Source organism: Tenebrio molitor, chromosome 9 (assembly GCF_963966145.1).
Source record: "Tenebrio molitor chromosome 9, icTenMoli1.1, whole genome shotgun sequence".
Lineage (NCBI taxonomy): Eukaryota > Metazoa > Arthropoda > Insecta > Coleoptera > Tenebrionidae > Tenebrio > Tenebrio molitor.
Genome location: NC_091054.1, coordinates 3131011 through 3153988, shown reverse-complemented (window position 1 = coordinate 3153988; position 22978 = coordinate 3131011). Strand labels below are relative to the sequence as shown.

The window sequence follows — 22978 nt, the reverse complement described above, 5'->3', positions numbered from 1 at the left end:
AAACGGTACAAATTAAACCGAAAGATGTCACTGTGCAAAGCGGTTTTATTTATTTTTTAACAAGTCGTCGAGCAGGCGGAGCTCGAGGCCGATCTGGCGGTGCAAGCGGCCTTCGGGGAGGGAGCTGGGTTCGTTGGCGAGGAGGAGGCGCGCCTCTGACATCGTCGCCTTCGAGTTCTGCAACCAAAACAAGAACTAGCCTGTCAAGCTTACCAGCTCCACTTACGGCCAAAACTGCACGAAATTCACTCAGATTGTCTTGACGTCTTGCCATCTCGATCTTGCTTTTGGCAGTCCTGTACAAGATCAATCCAAGGAGGCGTCTCTCAGCAGGAGCCACTCTCTCAGCCACAATCTTCAAATCTTCGCTCATCTTCAAAAGCAGCCCCAAATCGCCGTCACTCAAATCCTCGAAATTCTGACTGGCTAAGATGTGGCTCAACGCCATCTTCACATCCAGTAAGTAGAAGTGATTGGGGGCTAGGACTTTCTCGTACTTTTGAAGAAACTCCCTGCACACTTGCGCATCCCCTTTGGGCATTTCCGACAACTCCCCTCCAATTTTTCCCAACAGGACGCTCACATTGTCGTTGGAGAAAAGTCCGTCGCATTTGTCACAAATCCACACGGATACCTCTTGCAGGAAGCTCTTGGGGAGCAGCAAACCGTCGCAAGTACTACAAGAGATTTTGTAAAAGTGTCTCAACTTTTCTTGGACTTACGATTTAGGGCATTTGATGGAGTTGAGGTGAGTGTCAAGCTCTGCCGGGTCTTCGCATCTTGAGCACACGCACCAAAAGTGCTTGGTTTGGTGCAAGTGTTGGCGGCGATTTTGCACCCCCCAGAATGGATCGGTGTAGCAAATGCTCAAGTGATCTCCTGGTTCGATCGATCTCGAAGCCACCACCAGAAGCTCTCCTTCGTCGGTGAAGGTCTTGGTGCAGTTAGCTCTACAGTTGTGTTCCAAAAACGACGCTTCGTCGTAAACGACCAGTTGGGAGGGTTGCGTCAAGGGCAATTCGTGTCCATTTACTAGCAAAACCCCCAAGACTTGTGCAATTTCTTCTTCGGACCAGTCCTCCAACTTGAAGAAATTCCGGATGAAGCTTGGAGGAAGAGTACTAACCTCGATTGAATGTGACTGGAAGCTTAACAGTTTCTTCCATTTTTCTGGGGAGGTTTGTTTTAAATAAAGTGCTCGCAGAATCGAGACAAACTGGTAGTTGGGATTAGGAATTCCAAAATTTTTGATAGTGATCTAGAGAAAAGACTTCAGTGAAGATTGTCACATTCTTTGGGACCCACCTGGCTCCCTTTGGCAGCTGTTAGAATGCATTCTGATTGGTGGGTTGGGGATTGTTCGCAGTTCTTGTCACAAACGGGCCAGCCGCACTTGCTGCAAGGACGCCAACAGCTCGCGTCTAAAATTTTGCCGCAACTTAGACACACTGGAACCGTGTGCAAAAAAGGACCTCTCACTAGTGGAGCTTCCTGCAGGATCACAGCACCGGATTCGATGGGTCGAGTCGTCACCAAGTGACGTCCCAAGATGTTGTCATCACAAATCTACAAAATATTGTCGTCACACTTATATTTAGCCATATTCGCTTTACCTTAAACGGGTGAGCGGCCATTTGAAACGTGTGCGGTGGTGCTGCTGGTGTGATCTCTACTACTATTATTTTCACTTCACTCAAAGTGTGGAATTTATGCTATTTACATGATTTCAGATCTCTACCAGGTTCACACCGCAAGTTGTTCACTTTATATTAAAATCCAATCTTTCACAGAGCCGGAAATCTCTCAGTTAACTGTCAATTTAGTGGGTCTAAATCTGTATCAAGATAAAAGCTCGAGCTTTGATGTGATACCTGAGAAAGCGTCTACGCTTGTTAGTTATTTCACTGAAACCCGGTAACTGTCTTGTTGATGCAAATCTTTTTTTACAGGCTTTTACTGTAGCAGTTCGACGCAGTTGATGACAGGTCGTAAAGTGAATTTATTTTTGGTTCATTTGGAAACATCCATCATTTTAGTCTCAGAAGGATCTTGGTCACGGTCATGTAATTAGCGTATTCCAGTTATAATTGATTTTTTTGTGTGTAATTTGAGCAGGAGCGCCGGCTGTTTTGCACCGGTATTGATAAACAAAACTATATATTTCGAGCAAAAATATTCTAGACGCCAACGAGTCGGAATTTGCTCTTTTGATAAGTAAAGTTTTTTTCATAAACAAGTGTACCGAATTATTTTTTATTTATTTTTATAAACTGTAATTATCACGTGAGGTCGGAAAAATCAAGAAACAAAATGAAGACACATTTGTGAATAATAAAATTAATTTATTGTCATAAATTTTCATTTTTCTCCTTTGTAAACTGCCTCTTAACTGCCCTAAAGCAAAATGAGCAGATAACGAACCGTTGCCCTAGACAACACATTCAACGTCACATTTTTGACAGGTCTGGAAAAATTTGTCAAAACTGTCAAAAGCAAATGCGAAACCATTTTTAAAAGATTTGGAAGCTTCGGGGACGTCGTTTCAAACAATAAAATTTTGTATGCAACTCGTTTCTGGGTAAATTGGGCTTTTCTAATTGCCGTCGAGGCCTTAAAACCCTCGCTACGCTCCTGTTTTAATCTTGTCACTCGGGCAATTAGAAAAGCCCAATTTACACAGAAACTCGTTGCATAAATAACTATTGTTGATGTTTAGTGTAAAATTAATGTCCGTTTTCATTTTTTTTTGTCCACTCTCGTTGATCATTACATCGCTATATCATGAAAGCCTCACTCAGTTGTAAATCAATAGTAATGGCCAGAAGTTGAACCAGTAAAATTTTAAAGAAAACAAACATTTGAGCAATGAAAATATTGAAAAATAAATAATTTTATCGTATTTTCACATAGCAGGCAGTTTTGAGATGGTAAGTACGTGCGGATATTAAAGTGGCCCATCGCAAATTGCAGAGAACTAGATCAGTTTTTTTTTAACTTGCAAGAATACATTTTTTGATTTGTTTTTATTTCTTCCAGAAGTAGATTGTGAGTAGAATGCGTCGCACTGATCAAATAGATACAGAACCACAATCGTGTCATGCTGTTATTTTATAGTGAGGTTATGTTGTATTTATTGTTTTCAACTGTCATAAATTCTCGTTTTTCTCCTTTGTAAACTGCCTCTTAACTGCCCTAAAGCAAAATGAGCAGATAACGAGCCGTTGCCCTAGACAACACATTCAACGTTACATTTCTGACAGGTCTTGAAAAATTTGTCAAAACTGTCAAAAGCAAATGCGAAACCATTTTTAAAAGATTTGGAAGCTTCAGGGACGTCGTTTCAAACAATAAAATTTTGTATGCAACTCGTTTCTGGGTAAATTGGGCTTTTCTAATTGCCGTCGAGGCCTTAAAACCCTCGCTACGCTCGTGTTTTAATATTATCCCTCGGGCAATTAGAAAAGCCCAATTTACACAGAAACTCGTTCCATAAATAACTATTTAACGCTGCGACATCCGTTTTTCAAAATAAAAGATTTCCATAGGTGATGCTACCAGAAAATTATAGTACGGTAGGTGTATTTTCCAGTGCGAGAACTAGGTTTCAGACTCGAGGCGAAGCCGAGACTTTTCAGCTGACCAAATATTTCATTTTGCAGTTTTGCAGATTTTTATGAAATAACGAATCTCAAACTTTTTCACGTACAGAGCTGCCAACCCGATTTCTATTTTTCCTATTTGATTATGATTATTTAATAGTCAATAAAAATTAAAGTAACGTAGGAACACTTTAATTTTAAAGTAACTGTAAAAAGAGAAAATTATCCGTGCCTGCTATCGATGTTGTAAATATTTACGGTAACTTTGGAAATGTATTGTGGGTTGCATTTTCAATTCCGTCGGGCTCATTATCCCTCGTGAAATATCCTGTATATTTTATAAAAAATAAGGACATCCATAATGTCGTACGATCGCTTAATAGAAAAATATAGGGTGATTCATCTTTTACCGCCGGTGGCAAAATGACCCTTAAGAATTGAGGAAAATTTATGAAATTTACAGATTTGATTTGTCGAAACATTTACTTTCCGGTATAATTTATTTTAAAAATTTTTTGTTATGAGCAGATACAGTCGCGGACAAAAAAAGTAGGAGAATGTTATTTCGCTAATATAAATTTGCTTGCCGTTTCTATAGTTACGATGAAAATATTTATTTATTTATTATAGTAACCCCGGTTTACTCAGCTCAATTTTGGTTAAATTTCTTAATAAGACTTGTCCTACTTTTTTTTGTCCGCGACTGTATTTCTAAAAAACTGTTTAAAAAAAAAAACATGTTTAAATTTTTGCATCAGAATGTGGCTAATGGCGTATAAAATCAATATCTGCAATCCGTTTCGAAAAATGTTTGATAGTTTCGAATTAAATCGATTTTAATGGAAAAATTCCTTTTATTGGTGCCGCAAGCTTCATAATATGAGTGAGACTAGTATTGCCCATAGGTGGCGCTACTGGCGGTAGTGGAAATCTGTCTACTAGTTTGTCTAACGTTGTGAGACTGGCGGCACATCCAAAATTTGTCTCGGTTTTCAACGCTAACTACGATGCTACAATCATTTATAATGACTCCGTACAAAATGTCTATAAAAGAACGTAGGTATATCACGAGTCCTGTACAATTCGAATATGCCGCTCTGTAGCAGATTGTGGTACCCAATAGAAAAACAGACACGTTTTTAATAAAGACTGTTGTAAGATGGAAAGTAATTAGAATATAGAAAAACTGAAAAAACTCAGAAACAAAACAACTAAGACATCGAAATCACAACTGACGCTAGATTTAATAATTTTACATTTGACAGTTGACATCTGATTTGACAGCTTTAACGGCTCAACACAATAAAATTATAGATCGGCTCAATTCCACAGCACTCTTGACATACGTTCTATTATAGACACTTTGTAGCGTCTTTGTATTAACTGTTCAAGTTATTTTTATTCTGGAAACTTAATCATAGTTGTGATAACCTGTTTTTTCACTGTAGATGATCCAGTTTGAAAATAAATTTTCTCCGAAACAGTGACCCCGTGGGGGCCGTATGGCATCTTTTTCTTAGCTCATCTGCATAAATTATATTTGCCAAAGCACAATCGCGGTGAAAATAGATCGTGAATAATGACAATTCATTCTTTTCGCAGTTCTGTTTGACAAACATAGTAAACATAGAGGGGTTAATCTACTTTACAACTATAGTACTTTCGAAAACTTTCCAGGAAGTCTAAAAGGAGTTGTTCCAAAGAAAAACACTCTGTTGCAAAAGCTGATAACACACAAATTAGTTTAATCAGAATATATCTTTAAGACTTCGGTAAATATTTAACAAAGTGACTAATTTTCGGGAAAGCTCTGAAGTTGTCTCGGTGTAGTTTTATATCTTCGTATCATCTGTTGATTCGACGAGTGAAGGTCGAGAGGTCTAAATAAAAATAAAATTGTGACTCCCGTACAAAAATAAATTTTCGAAAAAAGTTTTAATGACATCACAAATATTTCTCAAAAATTTAAAGGAGACGTCACACATTTTTGGTAAAAGAATAAAATTATAGGGTGGATACTTTTTTGATATTTTTGATAATTCTCAAATTGTAGTCTTTGTTCTATTTTGGGCAATTAACTCTTCACGGTGAAATCTTTTGCTACTTCGCACCAGTTCAGACTTTAATCATCATCAAATCATCCTTTTTACCAGATTTTTTATTGTCGTCAGTCTAAACATCGCCACCTGTGAGACTTTCGCTGTGCGCGGATCTCCCAACTGACAAGAAACGTTTGGTAATTTAGGAAGCTCCTTCTGTTTACACAGCAAACATTATAAACTCATAACCGAGCCTGTGTTTAATTTTCATAACAAACGAATATTTCCCATGCGATTCTTGGACTAGGATAACGTAAACAAGTTTGCGTTTTTATTGTCATTTCGTTGCATGCCGTTTGGCAACACTATCCAGAAATAAAGAAGATTTAGTTAAAAATAACTTTGGCGGCGTCCACAATAATTCCTCCCACAACAGATTAGTCGGTTTAGATGAGTTGACCAAAATAAACGGGCCGAGATACTCCACGGCTTGACACCCTAGTCACTTAACAAAATTAACACCACCGTTCTAGCCCCCGAAGTGATTTACCACCAGCGAGATGAGCAGACACTCCAAGAGAAAGGTAAGTGGTGTGTTGGTTTCAACAATTGCCAATTTATCGTGTCCAGAGGTGCACGAGGCGGTCGCAGTCGACGACCTCGTCGGAGAACCTGGAGGACCTCTCCGAGGGGCCCATCTTCGAAGTGAAAACGTCGCAACTCATGGGCAGGTAATTAAATCTGGCACCGATGGCACAACTTTATTTCTTGACAGTAGCTGATTTGTTGTAATTTGGCACGCGATCACCGGCTGAAAAAAACGATTAATAATAGTCGAAACGGTATTTTTTCCGGTTTTATTACTTTGACGTCCTGTTTTGACATTGGAAAGGCAGTTAATCGACGGAAAGTCAAACCGAGTAAATTAGTTACACGAGTAGATTCTTTTTTTTTTATAATTAATTATAAAAATGTACCAGTTTTTCACCAGCTTCCACTTCCAAAATTATTACATTTTATCCTAAAATGCGATCTCGTTAGCGGCCAAGATCGTGCTTATTCATTTCGAAGCTTCCGAAATCGCGAAGATGCTGCACAACGTTTACAAAGGTTCGAAGTATCGAGGAAATCTTTCGCCACAGATCCAAACCATATCGGTTTTCTCCAGGTTCTTGTCAAAAACAAAAAAAAAACTCTACTATGATTTTTTTCCACCTATTTTTTCATAAAATTCAGTGGTTCCCAACATTTTTTTGAATAACTTTTAGCCCGTTCTTCTCGAAAAATATCAACATTTGTAGAAGGCATTATTGGCTCAATTGTTACCTATTCTGGTTAAAATATCGCACAACTTTCAAAATCACTTGTATACAGGGTGTCCCAAAAGTACCTCCTTTTCTTGGGGGTACGTCATCTAGAGATGTGGTAGAGTGCTGGAAAAATATTTTTAAAAAATCCTGACCCTCCATTTAGGAAATATACGCAATTTTAAAATCTAAAAAAGGCAACGCTGTAACCTGAGAATTACCAACTTCGTGTAAAATTTATGTTTGAATGACCCTCGCGTTTCCCAGACAATTTTCAAGCTCATCTAAATAAATGTTGTTTATGATAACCTAGATCCTGCCACACTTTTCTCGGCTTTGAACTACTTCTGCAAAAGTCCAGCAATTGGCCTCTGCGTCATCACCTTGATTTCACAATTCCAATAAAAAACAACCCGTTCGATTAAACACTACAATCATGTTTACTCCTTGGAAAATTTATATTCTAAACTAGCGAATTTATTTTCGTGTTTCCCAGTTTATCCAACAATTAATCACCCCCAAAGCATTACGCATCGCGCTTTTTTCCAGATACATGGTTTCGAGGAAGAATCTAAAACCGAGTGATATAATTTTAAGCGAAGCACCACTGGTGGTGGGGCCTTGTACAGCATCCAGAGTCCAATGTCTGGGATGTTACCGGATCCTGGAATCAACTCCATACGTCAAGTAAATCTCCCTCCACTCAGTCGGTAACGAAAATAACGCGATTTGTTGACAGGTGCAAGGGATGCGGCTGGCCTCTGTGCTCCCACAAATGTAGAGGGTTGGGGAAGAAGTACGGCCACAGCGATGTCGAGTGTGCTGTGCTCAAGACCACGAGGTCTGCACAGATGCTGGAGTACAACGAATTGGAAAAGATGCGCCCCCATTTCAACGCGATAGTACCTTTGAGGTGTCTCCTGCTCAAAGAGACTGACCCCCAAGCCTACGAAGGGTTGATGAAGATGGAGACGCACAACGAGATCAGGAGGAACATTCCAGACTTGTGGAGGACCAATCAGATCACCGTCGTCAACAGAATCGTCGAGGACTGGGGGTTGAAAGAGTACACCGAAGAGGAAGTCCACAGCATTTGTGGGATCTTGGAGGTCAACTCGTTCGAGATTGGCCAACAAGGAGTGAACATTCGGGGGTTGTACCCAACTGCGTTTCTGATGTCGCACGATTGCGTCCCCAACACGAACCACATCGACGAAGAGAATACCTTCAGATTGACTGTCAGGGCATCTACGGAAATAGCTCCGGGGGAGATGATCACCTTGAGCTACGCCTACACTCTGCAGAGCACCTTGAAGAGGAGAGAGCATCTCTTGGAGAACAAGTTCTTCGAGTGTAGATGCAAGAGGTGCAGCGACCCCACCGAACTAGGCACATACACCGGCGCCCTAATTTGCCCCAAATGCAGAACCGGTGACGTCCTCTCCACCAACCCTCTCAACTCAGAAGCTGACTGGAAATGCACCAACTCCAGTACATGCCCAGGCTACAAGATCACCTCCAGATCCATGCAACTCCTCATCGACCGAATATCCCAAGAAGTGGAGCGCATCGACTGCAACGACGTCGTCGCCATGGAGGCCTTCTTGCAGAAGTACCGCAACGTCCTCCACCCCACGCATTACCTCAGCTTGAGCGTCAAGCTCTCGCTGAGTCAGCTCTACGGCAGGATCAGCGGATACCTCATCGACGAACTGAGCGAACAGATGTTGATGCGGAAGCAGGAGATTTGCGAAGAAATCATGAAGATCTTCAATGTGATTGAACCAGGGTACACGCGGCTCAGAGGAGTCACTTTATACGAGATGCACGCGCCTTTGATGATTCTCCTGACGAGGCAGTTCGAGAGTCACTGCACGAAGAGCGAGCTGAGGAGTAAGTTGAAGAAGGTGGTGAAGTGTCTAGACGAAGCCAGTACGATATTGAGTTACGAACCGGAAACGTCGCCTGAGGGGATGATGGGGGTGGCTGCCAGAGATGCGCTCGTGCGGATCAGGGACTGGGAGAAGATTCTGGGGAAGTTTTGAATCAATTTATTAAATTGTTATTGTGATTACAAGGGAAGTCATAGATTGTTCTTGATGTTTTTGTAAATTTGTTTTTGATGTTCTCAAGACTTAAATACATTTTATTTTTGTAATTAAAATCTTGAATATATTTTTATGCTATTAACTCTGTTTAAGTAAGTGTTTTCAGATTTCTTTATTGAATTAATACACAAGGACTAATAAATACGACGGTGAATTATTGGAACAGGATATTTGTTAAAAGTCAATGCTACAAACGCAGTATATCTTCTAAATGGGGCAATTGTATAAATTTAACTCTGCAGCGTTGAAATATTACTCATTGACTTAAGCCTGCCGCTATAAATAAATTTAGGTAATTATTTTTGTTATTTGCTAATCTATGCATTTCTAAAAGATGATAAATACACATTATTTTTCAAAAAAAAAAATATTTTTTAACTGATCATACTACTCCAAATGTCCAATAATTTAACAATATTAAACAATAAGGTACAATATATCATGCGTTCAAATGAAAACCTGGGCTGAGTAAGCGTTGGAAAAAGTAAACCATTTGGAACGGTGTAAAGTTTGAATTTCCCGCCGTTCGATACGAATGACAATAAAGGGTGCCTTTAGATATTTGCAACGAGAACAGGAAGATTTTTTGTTTATAAGTTTTTGGTTAGCTGTCACGATGCTCTAATTACAACTGTCAACTACCACTTTAAAAAAGCAAAACAATTGACGATTTCCTACACTTTCCCAACCCGGGATTTCATTTGAACGCCCGATACATATCATACGCTGCTTTGTTTAAAATTAAGAGAAAAAAATTTTCCATGATTTTCTCTTGTGTGGAACACCCCTCTGAAAAATATTTCAATCAATCAATTATATTTTGAGTTCACTTGATTACCTCTTTCTGTCCATCTACGGTCGCGAGCAATAAATTTTGGTCGTCAAGGTCATTCTTTGACGCAATCGAAAATGCTCCATTGTAAAACAGTCATAAATATCATAACCTATCATCATGTTGTATGACATTAATTGTCATTTTGTTGACACTTTGTTGACATGGGCATAATCAGGCAGGGAATTTTTTTAAATTTGTGACAATCTAACTAAATTTTAAAATGACATTGACGACCAAAATTTATTGCTCGCGACAGTACCTGACCACGACAAGTTCGCTAACAGCCCTCGTACACGCAATTAGACAAAGATTGACTCATTGCCCCCTCATTGCGTTGAAGAGAGAGCCCATCATACTCAGCCTTCGAATTTGAATAAATCCATTGCTCAGCCCTTCGCAGCCGTTACGAAACCGTTACGTGTGCATCTGCTCCGCATTCGAATCCCACTTTCCACGGAACCGCAAGAAGCCGTGATCTGAGACACCGCCATCAACAACCTCCCATCCCTCCCCGTTGTCGATATGAAAAACAATGGAACAACGCGTTTTTACCCCTTACGGTCTACTTAAGTGTCACACGAATTGCGCTTGTGCAAATCCAAGTATCGATCCCATTTCAGTAGGGTGGTTTAGTTCCCTCGTCGCCCTTACCTACTCAGTTAGTCACTCAACTTAGCAGATTTAAGCCGTCACCTGCTTAACGCACTACCAAAAAACAAAAGGAAAAAGACAAGACGGTCCGTCAAAAAGTCGCAGACAGCGCGACCAATCGCGTCGAGTCGCGCTCAGTGCAACGATGCTCAGTCAGACAAGTGATAATTAGTGACGTTTTTGGCGCGAAGTGTTCAATAAGGGACGAAACACGGTCAGTACACATAATGGGGTAGTTTTATGTCTGGGGGTTGCGAATGGCGCGGACGGTTGGTTATCGGGGGCGAAAAAGTGCCGGAAAGAGTGAAGGTTCAGCTGTCACTTGCATTGACAGATGCCGGTGGTTAAGTTTTCCGCATTGAACTGATAGATAACACCTGAAGGGTTTTACAGAAGGGCCCGATTGTTGTAACAATAATACCGTTCGACCTTCGGCGCTTTTTTGTGATTGGTTCTTGTACGTGTCTCTCCCCACCACCGCCGATTCTGTTTAATTCGTTGTTTTGTGTATAGATCGTTTTTGCCATTTTTGCCTCTCTGGGTGCAGACGCGGAGGCGCACTGGATTTAACAGGGGATGTACGCGACACTATTTATTTTCTATTAACAGTGGTCAGGGGATACTTCTTTCTGCGTTCTTTTAATTTATCTTTTTTTTTGGTATACCTATTACTTAGGTTTCATGTTCGATAAGTGAGATAACAAACAATATTATATCAAAGGTTTCTATGGATTTATTTGGCCCTGAAACCTATTATTACAGGCTGTGAAACTTAACTTCAGTTACCATTATAACGGGTGTTTTTTTAAATTTGGCGTCGAAGTAGGCGTTGAACGGTCGATTGTGAACGCACTACACAGGTTACGGATCACGGATCAGCTGTTTAAATCCTACGCTTTACACGAGTGGTGCGATCTCAATCGACTCTCCAACGCCTACTTCGACGCCAAATTTAAAAAAACACCCTTTATGTATGTCTTTCCAATTTATTTTACACCTTACAAAAAACTGATACTACACAACAAAGACATGCTTCAAGGTCAAATCTTTGTCGAAAGGGAAACATTTTCCCCACATATTTTCAGCAAATCTAATTTATAGGTGTACCGGGTGAAAATAAAACAACACGTGACTACTGTCTTCGTTTATTTTCCTGTTTCCATATTGCAGAATATGAAAAACTTTTCGAACAAAACTCACTGTAGATCCAGACTTAAAGTTCGATAGTGAAATTTATTAAATAAACAATTGTCAGTGTCAAAATTAAATAAAAAACCATACTGTACCAGCCTAAAATGTGCGCATATGGACCAGCTGTATAACAATTTTACCCCAAATCATAGTTGAGGTTATGTTCACTTCACTTTCCGTACCTACCTTTCTTCCGTGAATTCGTTTTCAAAACAAATTTACTGCGGAATCAGGAGAAATCTTTTTCAAATTTGAAATAAACTTTCGCTCGTCACGGCGCAGGCTCAATGACATTAAAAAAATGTTGACACTCAATGTGACCAATCCTATTATCATGATAATCACTGTTTGGCGCATACCAACATGACAACGTTTTGACAATGGTTTATAAAAAAAAAATCAGTAATAACATTGTTTAAAATAAATCATTTTTAAGTTGGAATTTATTTATCTGTCTATATCTATATCTTTTGATAATTACTTATCAAAAAAATCAATCATAATGTACAATCGCGGACAAAAAATTTCGTCCACAACTGTCATTCCACTCACGTATGCTGTAAAGCAGCCTTTAGGAACGAATAACCTCACTTCAGATGTTGACATGTGTTAATCAAATTGTGTCTATGTTCTTCACATGTTTTTATGGGTGACAGTAATAAATTTCTAATTTTAATTTGCAAACGTCAATCATAGGTTAAACTACGTGAAATGACAGGAAAAGAGTGGACGAAATTTTTTGGCCGGAATAGTAGGTAAATGAGTCATTGGTCCCTATGCCTAGTTTTGCCTTATAGGCAAACAGCCGTCACGTAACCTTGAATCTTCACTTTTGTTTTGCCATTTGACAGAAAGTCTCTACATTGTACCGTGAGATCGAAAAAAAAAATTGAGTTGGCTGTGACCAAAAATTTCAGTTGGCAATTCGTTAAAATTTCAATTATCAGATGTCAGTCTTAAAAGTTAGGTTAGTGATTTTGAGAACGTTGAAATTTTGATTCTCATAAAGGTGTGCATTATGTGTGACCTGTCGGTTGTAAAAGAATCATGGGGAGCTCCAATTGTATTTACGAACTAGAGTAAATTTAATGTTCTAAATGTCTGCCTTCATCTTCCAAACATAATGTCACTCTCTTCGCTTCATGTTTTCAAATGACCTTCGCAAAATCGGGACATCAATTAAATTGCGGTTATCAGTAATTACTTGCATTAATTTTTGAACACGTTGTTTTTCAGGTATGGAAAAACAAAATAATCAAGGCAAGTGCCTTGAAAGTCAGAAATGACAGTTACTATTCACTATTGTAATTAATGACATCTGATGACATTTGAACGTGACATTTTTACTTGCTGCCAACTGAAGTGTATCAATCATGGTTATGGCATTTCGATTTTTTTTATTTTCGATCGCACGGTAGTTAACGTTTCACAACAAAACTAAAGAATAAAGGAAATTGGTTTTTCAGTGGCGTATCTAACATGCGCGCATGCCGTGTTGCATGTCGCAATTTGGTTTAGTCAACAAAGTAGTATGTTTTTCAAATGTTTTGTACTTTTGTAGTGTGTTTGAATTTGTTTTGCGTGTATTGATTTGCTGTAGTACACTTTTCCATCATCAATTTCAAAGTAATGATAACTAACTGCTGAAGTGTACGCCACTGGACGCACAGAAAGGATACACCCCCAAACTCATCTTTAATCAATCCAACTCTTCCTTCAATGCGCAAAAAAGATTTAAATGGACTCGTTACATGAGATTTTTTATTCAAAAAACTGTTCTTAACACAATCGTTGAATGCAACCACTTTTTAATAACAGACAAATTCAAACATTTCCCGCTTTTTTCCATATTGTTCTCAGACGAATTGGAAACGAACAGAAACGAATTGGTCTTATCCTGCTCGTGTATTAATTAGAAAACTGAAAAGAAATTAATTTCACTTAGCTTAAGATTAGAATTTATTCAGTTTCATTTTCATTATGACAGATGTCATAACAACAGAGTATCACTTCGGTTCAATTCCTATTTAAAATTTATACCAAACGCGAGGGAATTTTAATTCTGTTGCTTTTACTTTAATTACCTACGCAAAAAGCATTGGCGTGTCCTATTTACGCATTTTAATGGACACCTCGTACAAATTCTCTTTTAAAAATTAGTGTACGGTTACGGAAACAGAATTTCGGACAGCATTTTTCTGTCACAAAATCTCTGTAAACCACCTTTTACTACAGTTGGTTGCAGAAAAAAACGGGAACTGTCAGAATAAAATTGACACATTTTTACAAATTTTCCATAGTGTGAAACCTTCTTACGAGAGATAGGTTAGAATTAACGTCAAAATTCAATGACATTTTTTAAAATTATTTGATAGGTATTGTCAAGTAGACAATTAATTGACAAATGGACAAAATCAAATTTTCATTAGGAAAATTTTCGTTTTCCGATTTTTTTGCAACCAACTGTACCATCATGACTTTTCTGTGTCTGGTTTGAGTTAATTGCACTGAGTGTAATTAAATCATCGCTTTCATCCACCCGTTATTGTCACAAAACACAATTTTTGAATTTAAATAAGTCAAAAAGCAAAAACATGACAAGATAAAAATGAGGTTATTAACGTAAAGGTTGTTTTAGAGTTTATGTTATGACATTGACAATACTGCCCGAAATTTTATTTCCGCAACTGTACAAACGTCCTGAGGTTGTGCCAACTTAACAAAAGGGTTGGTGAATAGTTGTGCAATGAATATTAAAATTTGTTTTATAAATTATGCAACAGTTCCAAAGATAGTATCAGTTGATGATACAACGAGTACATACCATTCAGCAGACCACCTGGTCTGTGACAATGGTGGTGACATATGTCAATGATTAACACAGATGTATTAAATGTCAACTATTTTTTTATCTTTTGTGTCAACCATAACCCTTTTTTAACCAGTAACGAACTGTCTCATCTCGTCATAAATAAATAAAACTGCTGTCAACTTTTTTAAACAATTTGAGAATTATTAGTTAATCCGGAATCGAATTAACTTGCTAAAATATAAAATTTTGACAGTTTGAAATGTCAATCAACTGACAGTTACTAATCTGGATCTGTTTTAACTTTTAAGTTAATGTAGTCAGAAGGAAAAGTGAAAGATAATTTTTAACTGTCAAACAATTGCATAATAATGTTTGACAACACACGTTAGATATCACCACATATTTACAGATCTCTGTTGTTCTTTTATTACAGCAACAATGGCACTTCTTTTGAAGTCTACCATAATACTCTTTACAGAAATTATTTTTCACGTTTTTGAGTCAACTCCCAACAGCTCTGTTCTTCTTACGTGTCATCACGTGGTCTAGCTTCCTTCTCTGTACTACTTTTTAGTTAGTTTTTGGGGTGTTGTTAAAATTTGCGTATGCTAACCTAAACCTCGTGACGTACCATCGCTAACTGGTCGTGGTATTTTCTCTATTCTTCAGATACTGTTAGCCGTGTGTGAGATGGAGACGCAAAGTTTTCGTTCGCTTCAAAAGAAGCGTACCACGAATTTCCGCGAGGACGAAACGAAATTATTAATACAATTGTGGGGAAGTCCCCAGATACAAAACAAACTCTACCTGACCCACCGAAAAGAACCAGTAATGCGTCTTTTGGCTGCCAACATGCAACAGCGTGGTTTTTACAGAACTCCCGATGAGATCAAGACAAGGATAAGAAATCTGAAGTGCCTGTATCACAGGATCAAAAGGACGGTCCAATCGGGATCCGGCATTGGCACGGTCGATCCAGATTGGCCGCACTACAAGGCCATGGATAACATTCTGAGCAAACAGAACCAGAAGAAGGAGAATCTGTATAAGGATAACGTGTTTGAAGGGCCGCGATGCGAGGACATCAAGCAGGAAATCGACGACATAGACATCAACGACGACATGGAGTCCTACACCACCAACAGCATGGCAGGGTACAAAACCAAACGACCAATCGATGAATCGATCATTCTACAATTTTTTTAGGTCCGAATTTGAAGACGAACACGTCCAGCTGCCCCCCCTCACGCCCGCCCCAAACAAGGACGGCAAAAAAACCGACGCAAAAACGTACCAACACAAAAACCTACCAAAGATTTTACCCAATCTGACGATGCCGTCTCAAGGCCAGCCAAACGGAGGCCAAAACAAGCAAGGCCCGATTCCGTCTCTACCGTTCCCGTTACTCATCCTGAATGGGGTCCAAGCGCCGAACAACGCGTCCGTCGACAAGAAAGACCTCATGAAGAACACCGACGGTCCAAAAGTCGACGCAGGTAAAAAAATACGCACAAATAAACACGTTTTATTCATTTTTTCCCTCCCAGACATGACCCACATCCTGAAGGAGATTCTGGAGGTCCAGAAGGAGAATCTGGACATCGAGCGGCAGCGCCTAGAGCTCGAAAAGCAAAGGCTCGAGTTTGAACGCTTCGTCGGCTCGCAGCTACTGGCCATGGGCCCCGTTATCGGTAGCTTGTTTCAGCGATTCGCGTTCGCCGCTGAAGAAAATCCCGAATGTAATGACAAGAGCAGGATGAAGAGGCGAAACTCTTGTGATATTGACATGTTGAAGGAGAGCAAAATCTTGAAGACGTTGCTGAGTGAAGGGATTAAAAAGTGCATGATGGGTGATGAAGACAGCGAGAATGAAGACAGTAGTACTCACAATGATGACAGCAATGCTAGCAGAAAGTAGTCATGAGTTTTTTTGTGCCATTCCAAGAAACATTCCTTTAGTTTGTTAGTAATTTATTTCTCTAGAATAATTGATTAAATTAAGCAATTGAATATTCATAGAACATGTTGTTGGTGTTTCTCCTTTGCAGATCCCTAATTTCCATGATGTCTGTTTTTAACCTCAATTTCAAAATTTCTCGCCATATTGCCTCACGGTGGTCCACATCCGTAATTCCTAATCTTAAGAGCGAATTGTCGTTAATTCTGATAAGAGTGCGCCCCGTAACATCGTTCTGGATGAATTTATCTACGTACAATGCGTAATAATCACTACAGTGTCTTCGCAGCCATTTTTGCACATCTACCACGGTCCAAGAATACACAGACTTTGGTTTATTATTCGCCGCCTTTACCTGCAACCAAATTTAATTAATCCTGGATGAAACACTTCGTACCATCCGAGAATTACTTTCGGTTTGTTTGTGTTGTTTATTGTCTCTTCCACCATCTTTTATTACTGTCAAAAATCAGGAAAGGTACCAACCGTCGTAATAAAACCACCAGACCAACCTTTTAGTTTTTATTTTAAAAAAGCATTTGCTTGATACAGTTAGATTATTTACGATTTATCTAGTTATTAGAAAAAAATAAACATCTAAAACTCAACGCATAAAATGAATTATATAAAGAGCATAAATAATACAATCTGAATAACGATTTTGACCTTATCTTACATAAACCTGCAACTGTAAAGCACATTGTAACAAAACTTTGAGTCCCGGCATGAAACTGGCGATTTGAGCGAAGTCCGGCCCCGATACTAGTTGAGTGTGTAAGTTCAATCCCCCCATGTAGTCGCCGTTTTGCACTAACTGCACCATTTGGTGTAACGAAGCTAGCGTATTTGGCGACAACGTGTGGTCCCTCAGCAGGTCGTACAACGTCTCCAACTTCCTTCCCACATCCTCCAACTTACGTTTAGTTTGCTGAAAGAAAACAGTCGAGACTCGCCCAATCACGACGCAATTACTCACCGGATTGTTCGCGGCGCAACTGCACTGGTACTTCAACTCGTCGAACACTGTTTGCATGTGAATGTGTTCTTCCGGAATCGGCGGTTTCTGAATCGGTTGCGGCTTTTCTGGAACTACGTTCGCTTGATTTTGGGCCTGATTAAAATTGACTGCGTTCGGTTTGAATCCGGTCGGATTGAAAGTCGTCGGTAATTGTCCGTAACTGTTGGTTTGTCCATAACTGTTCGCTTGTCCGTAATTGGTTGCCGGGGTCGGTTGGAACACTTGAGGCGGCGGCGCTTCTTGTCCGTAACCGTTGTTCGTTGACGCTGATCCGTACAACGGATGAGTTATCGGTTGAGAAGACGACAACTGCGTCTCCGCCTTAGGCTGAAAATAACAATCTTTCAAAACAAAACAACGCGACTCCTGTACACGATTTATTAAAATAAAAACATAAAGACACACACGTCACAGGCACACGAAAATTAAGTGGTTTAGTTGTGGGTGTCGGCTAACAAAACAAATACCTTCGAATGACCCATTCCCTGTTTCCAGAATTTCGTCCCAGCATGCACTGCTGACATTTTAACATTATCACCATACGACTTTTAAGAGAAAAAGACTATAGACTCGGACTGGGCACTGATTGAGACGTGTTTACCTGTGACCTTGAGGTCCTGTTCAGTGGAGGTGGGTCGTTCCAGCCGGGGGCGCTTGGATGGACGAACCTTTCTGTCGCCGGTTGGGCGATCTCGTTCGTCATCGGCGGCGGCTGAATATTGGGCATCATGGGAGTCGGATTCATGGGTGGATTGGGTACGTAATTGTTATTGGATGGAACCAGAGGCGTCACTGGGGCGGGCACACCGTAATTATTATTCTGGAACGTAGGGACAGGTTGCGGCGGTAGCGGCTGGTACATGTTCCTCGCGGGGGCTCCGTAGGGACTGGAACTCACGGAAGGATCCAATACATATTTACGAGGAGGCAAGCCGGATCCGCCTGCAAACATTATTTGAGGTTAGGTCGCCGCACGACCAATTAATATGGAAATCTAGTTGGTCGCGGAAAACAAAAGCCAAATTATTTTAACTGACATATCTGTCAAAAATAATTACGCGTCTTAATTGTTTACTTTCTAGTGGCTCAAACAGTTCTTTTTGAAGCGATTTGTACTTAATTTTCTTTGGAAAATACATTTGAGTGTTTAATTTTGACAATTAAAGTCGTTCGAGTGTTTTGTGTGTAACGGCCCACTAGAGATCCACAACTTTTTATTGGTGGTCGTACCGTGGTTGGAGCCGACGCTTGTTGGCCTCGGGGGGTGGGTCGGCGGCGCTACGGCGGGCGCCGGCGAGAACGTCCTCTGTGGCTGATTGAACACCTGAACTTGCGGCATAGTTTGCCAAGGTTGACCCGCCGAAACCGGCGCGCTTGGCAGTCCCGTGTTGAACTGCGCCCCCACGTTAGAATAGCCCGAAATCGACTGTCTTTGACTCTGCCTCCTGCTCTGCGATGGCTGTCGTCCGTACGCCGGCTTCTGCCCCAGACTAATGTACAAGCGATCCCTCAACGAAGCCACCTTCTCGTCCTGACTGCTCCCCAAATAACTCAACGCCGTCGACAGACTACCCTGCGAGGCCAAAATCGACGCGTAATGCGTCAACACGTCCGCCAACGCCCCCGAGATCTGCACCTGACGCCCCTGTCGCTCGACCGACTTCTGCAGAAACACCACCAACTCCACCAGCTCTTGCAGATCGGTCGTGGAGTTTCGGGCATTTCCGCTCCACGAGTTTACCAAATTTTCGAAACTGCCCGAGCAGATGTAGCAGAGTTGCGAGTCCTGTTGGAGTTTGGGATCGCCTCGACCTTCCGCTTCTAGTCGGTTGCCGAGTTGCTCGCACAAGATCGGCAACGTTTCGTCGGTGGAATGGGTCAAGGTGGCGGCGAGGGCTTCCTTCCAGCTGCCCAGGTCGCAGTTGTTGATGACGGAAGCCCAGTCTTCGGACACCAGGGCCGAAATCAAGGAAGAAACGTAACCCTCGCACTGGTCCAAGTACGCGTGTTGGGTCCTCGCCAGCAAATCAGAACCGCCTGTGAACATATTCATCCGATTAATATTGTCAATAATCGGATAAAAGAGATACTCAGGTGTTGTATAGATCGAATGTTGACCGCAAGTAAATACTAGGAAATGTAAAAGGGTTTTATGCAAGTTGTGTGTAGTAAACTGTTACCAATTTCTTCGTTTCCATTTCGAAAATAGGATTCTGGCTTGAACGTTTTCTATTCTCACGTGAAAACCACGACTGCTGTATTATAAGTTATAACCGGTCTGTTCATTAGAAAATGTTTCCGAGATTCCGAGAAAAAGCCAATTTGCGCCGATTAGGGCGCCACGTCACGCTTAAATAATAATCAATGTAACAATTATAACAACACTAAACACAAAAACAACGAACAATAAGAAAAAGATTCACGAATTTAATTGCAAAGCAGCAAAAAACAGCGAGTTTTTTGACTTCAAAATCAAAATGTCATTTGAACAAGAAATCTCAGTGACAAAAACTTAAGATGGATAATATCCCCAAAAACGCCCGTACATTAGCGCTCTGCGGGGATCACTCAAACTACACTTTAGAAGAGGCCGGTGAAAATCATCTTTTAAATAAAATTCACGTAAATGCGATTGACAAGTGACAGTTTCAGAAATGATTTTCCACTGCCGTTCTCTATTTTTTTGTTGATCATATTGTATGAGAAAACGCACATCCGCCATCTTTAAATAAATATTATGTCACACAACATTATCAACATTTCTTGTATTGGTTTGCTCTCTAATCGATTTTTGTTAACCCACACAGCTTTAAACACTCCATTAATTTACCAAATACCTTTCCCACCTTAACAAACCTATGTTTTTAGCCATTTACCAAATACCTCCTACCTGTCATTGCTATGATGATAGCATCGGCGAAACGCTTAGAATCCAGACACAACTCCACCGCCGCTTCGACGTTCCCCAGCAACAGAGCCTGCGTTATCAAGCCTTCGGTGTCGTCACCTGTCTTTATCTTGAACGGACTTGTCGGTTTAGTCTCGGCGATGGCGTCGAAGGGGTCCTAAATTTTTTGTACAATTCATACACAACTCCCAACGTTAGATCTCTAACGCTCACCTTATTAAGATTTGACAAACGATTCGTTAAACTGTCTGCGCTGTTCTTATTTATGTACTGATTCAGTTTATTGTTGACGTCCTCGATCCGATAACCAAGAAGATTTAACAGTTCCGCGCGTGGATTATCTTCAAAATTGGCTTTCAAAAAGTACCAGATGTACTTCTTGTGTTGGTCGTCGGCGCTATCGGCTTTCCTCGAACAGTATTCGGTGAAATTTCCGTATTCTAGGGCTTGCTCGAGCTCCGTCGACTTTTGCACCAGTTCCGGTTCGGTTATAACCTGACTAATCTGCACCGATCTGTGTACCGGAACGGGAGCTTGATTTTGATCGATTTGCAATTTGGTATTATCGAACGTGATCAATTTTCCGCCAAACTAGAATCAATAAAAAAACAATAAAAAATAAAATTAACGCAATCTACGCCTGTTATATTTCTGAATTCACAATTTCTCGCTTTAATCGATTATTCAAGCAAAATATGTATATTTTTTCTATTTCAGAGTCACAATGAGCTTTTAATGACACTGAAAACAGACAATCTGAAATTTAATTTTCAATTAAATGACATTGCTTCATCAATACCAACCCAATTCAATTAATAAAAGTCACTAGATAGTTATTTTATATTTAAAAAAATTAAACTCATGAAACCGAAATAGAAAAAATAGCATGTTACACTCGTTTCACGAGACATGTTGTCGAACTTTAGGACACGACGAGCGTAGCGAGGAGTGCTCTAAAGGAACGAGTTCGACAATAGCTGTTTTGTGCAACTCCAATAACAATGTACAATTTTTTTTACGCACCCCGAATTTTGCCCCCACAGGCCTCTTCAGCCATTTCGGGGCCTTACTGAGGTCCACACTGGTTGGTGCTGTGCTCTGTTGCGGCACGGGAGCTTGGACGTAGCCGTCCATCCCTGGAAAACTGTCAGCGATTTTATTGGTGGTCTGGATCTGTTGAGTCTTGCCCCCCATTAAGGAGTACACCGACACGTGACCGTCAAAGCTCGGACACGCTATTATGGCGGGATTTCTGGGACACCACTGGATGTCAAAATTCCACTGGTTAGTCTTTGCTATTTCTGACAAGATTTCTCCATTGGGCTCATTGGAATTGGGGTTCCAAGCAATGATACGATTGTCTTTGCCACAACTAACTAACAAATCAGGGTCTTGAGAGCACCACGCTATGGACATGACTCCCCTTTGGTGATTCTCTAAGGTTTTCAAGGGGGAAGTAGCAAAGCGCAAGTCCCACAACTGGATTATGGGGGAATGGTCTTCCTCTGCAAATTCAAATTGAAGACTGTGTAATAAGATAGTGGTAAGTGAAGTTGTTACCAGAAGCTAGACACAGCTGAGTGGCAACTTCAGGATGCCAGGCGACCATTTTCCACCGAACCCTTGAAACTGTGTCTGTCAATTTGATGATTGGCTCGTTTTTTCTCAAATCCCAAATGACACATTTCGAGGCAAAAGTCGACGCGAGAATATGTTGGACTTGTCGGTTCCACGCGATTGAGAGCACATCCTCCAACGGCTGAGACTTCGCCCCGGGGCTCATTGGGGTGTTGGTATTGTTCAAATCCCAAATAAAAATCTCCGATTCCCCGGCCCCCGTGGCAAACAAGTTCTGTTGGAAGGGATTAAAGTCGAGAGCATGCACCGGTCCTGAGTGTTTGTCCTGATGGCAGATAATCCCATTCTCACCATTCAGCAACTTGGAAGCACTGTAGATCTGAATTAGACCTCCGTCGCAGCCGCCGACGATCGTTCCGCTCGTCTGATCTCCCCCGTGAGCCCCCCATATGATCTTGTGAAACCGGTGGTCGCTAGAAGCGCTCGCTTTCAGGACCATGTCGGGGCCCGGCTCGCTCAAATTCAGAGAGTAGATCTCCAGGGAGGCGTTCGTGTTAAAGGAGGCATCGAGTTGTTGAGCGGCTGTACCGGCAGCCAACAGAATGGGGGTATGGGCTTTCGGCGACCAGGCCACGTTGGCCGTACGCTCCACATCTTTCACTTTCATTCTTCGATCCTAAATTACTTGTTTCACTACACTATCGACCACTGCGACCACCATGTACCACAGAAAACACTTCCAACGTGGCTCGGAATTATTTTTTTAGTTTGACAACCAGATGACAGGAACACGTCAACACAACCTAACTGAATGTCCCTTTGATTATTTACACAGGTGTTCGACGAGGTCTCAGATGAGAAAATAGAACATGAAGATGAGTCGGGGCCGGAAATAAAAATTTTAGGGCACTAATAACGAAAATTAATTAAAACTTGTGACTTGTTGCAAAATTGGGTCGGTATTGTCGGTCACTG

The 22978-nt window shown here is 40.7% G+C and overlaps 5 protein-coding genes across 9 annotated transcripts; 2 read left to right on the top strand and 3 right to left on the bottom strand.

Annotated features, from left to right (window-relative positions):
* Positions 1 to 27: 27 nt before the first annotated feature.
* On the bottom strand, positions 28 to 1913 carry LOC138137639 (SET domain-containing protein SmydA-8-like). Its single transcript, XM_069057146.1, has 5 exons — positions 1614 to 1913; positions 1306 to 1566; positions 723 to 1258; positions 227 to 677; positions 28 to 177 (listed from the first exon to the last, which is right to left on the bottom strand). The coding sequence occupies exons 1-5, from the start codon at positions 1632 to 1634 to the stop codon at positions 46 to 48; spliced, it is 1401 nt and encodes a 466-aa protein (XP_068913247.1). The 5' UTR covers positions 1635 to 1913; the 3' UTR covers positions 28 to 45.
* A 4041-nt stretch (positions 1914 to 5954) lies between these two features.
* LOC138137635 (SET domain-containing protein SmydA-8-like) lies at positions 5955 to 9135 on the top strand. 2 transcript variants are annotated; one of them, XM_069057140.1, is made up of 4 exons: positions 5984 to 6222; positions 6269 to 6369; positions 7495 to 7632; positions 7685 to 9135. In XM_069057140.1, the coding sequence occupies exons 1-4, from the start codon at positions 6199 to 6201 to the stop codon at positions 8988 to 8990; spliced, it is 1569 nt and encodes a 522-aa protein (XP_068913241.1). In that variant the 5' UTR covers positions 5984 to 6198; the 3' UTR covers positions 8991 to 9135. The 2 variants fall into 2 exon arrangements, with proteins under 2 accessions (XP_068913242.1, XP_068913241.1); XM_069057141.1 differs by lacking the exon at positions 6269 to 6369 and having other exon boundaries at positions 5955 to 6222.
* A 1175-nt stretch (positions 9136 to 10310) lies between these two features.
* Positions 10311 to 16460, top strand: LOC138137641 (myb/SANT-like DNA-binding domain-containing protein 4). 3 transcript variants are annotated; one of them, XM_069057149.1, is made up of 4 exons: positions 10311 to 10753; positions 15212 to 15696; positions 15749 to 16038; positions 16090 to 16460. In XM_069057149.1, the coding sequence occupies exons 2-4, from the start codon at positions 15233 to 15235 to the stop codon at positions 16458 to 16460; spliced, it is 1125 nt and encodes a 374-aa protein (XP_068913250.1). In that variant the 5' UTR covers positions 10311 to 10753; positions 15212 to 15232. The 3 variants fall into 3 exon arrangements, with proteins under 3 accessions (XP_068913250.1, XP_068913252.1, XP_068913251.1); XM_069057151.1 differs by lacking the exon at positions 10311 to 10753 and adding an exon at positions 12241 to 12485; XM_069057150.1 differs by lacking the exon at positions 10311 to 10753 and having other exon boundaries at positions 14820 to 15696.
* Positions 16461 to 16496: 36 nt separating this feature from the next.
* LOC138137655 (protein aveugle-like) lies at positions 16497 to 17010 on the bottom strand. Its single transcript, XM_069057174.1, has 2 exons — positions 16911 to 17010; positions 16497 to 16854 (listed from the first exon to the last, which is right to left on the bottom strand). Exons 1-2 carry the CDS (start codon positions 16947 to 16949, stop codon positions 16540 to 16542), a joined length of 354 nt encoding a protein of 117 aa, XP_068913275.1. The 5' UTR covers positions 16950 to 17010; the 3' UTR covers positions 16497 to 16539.
* Sec31 (secretory 31) lies at positions 17009 to 22975 on the bottom strand. 2 transcript variants are annotated; one of them, XM_069057127.1, is made up of 9 exons: positions 21986 to 22975; positions 21449 to 21930; positions 20639 to 21016; positions 20408 to 20582; positions 18748 to 19554; positions 18119 to 18459; positions 17985 to 18062; positions 17476 to 17844; positions 17009 to 17427 (listed from the first exon to the last, which is right to left on the bottom strand). In XM_069057127.1, the coding sequence occupies exons 1-9, from the start codon at positions 22668 to 22670 to the stop codon at positions 17167 to 17169; spliced, it is 3576 nt and encodes a 1191-aa protein (XP_068913228.1). In that variant the 5' UTR covers positions 22671 to 22975; the 3' UTR covers positions 17009 to 17166. The 2 variants fall into 2 exon arrangements, with proteins under 2 accessions (XP_068913228.1, XP_068913229.1); XM_069057128.1 differs by lacking the exon at positions 17985 to 18062 and having other exon boundaries at positions 21986 to 22971.
* Between the last annotated feature and the right edge of the window lie 3 nt (positions 22976 to 22978).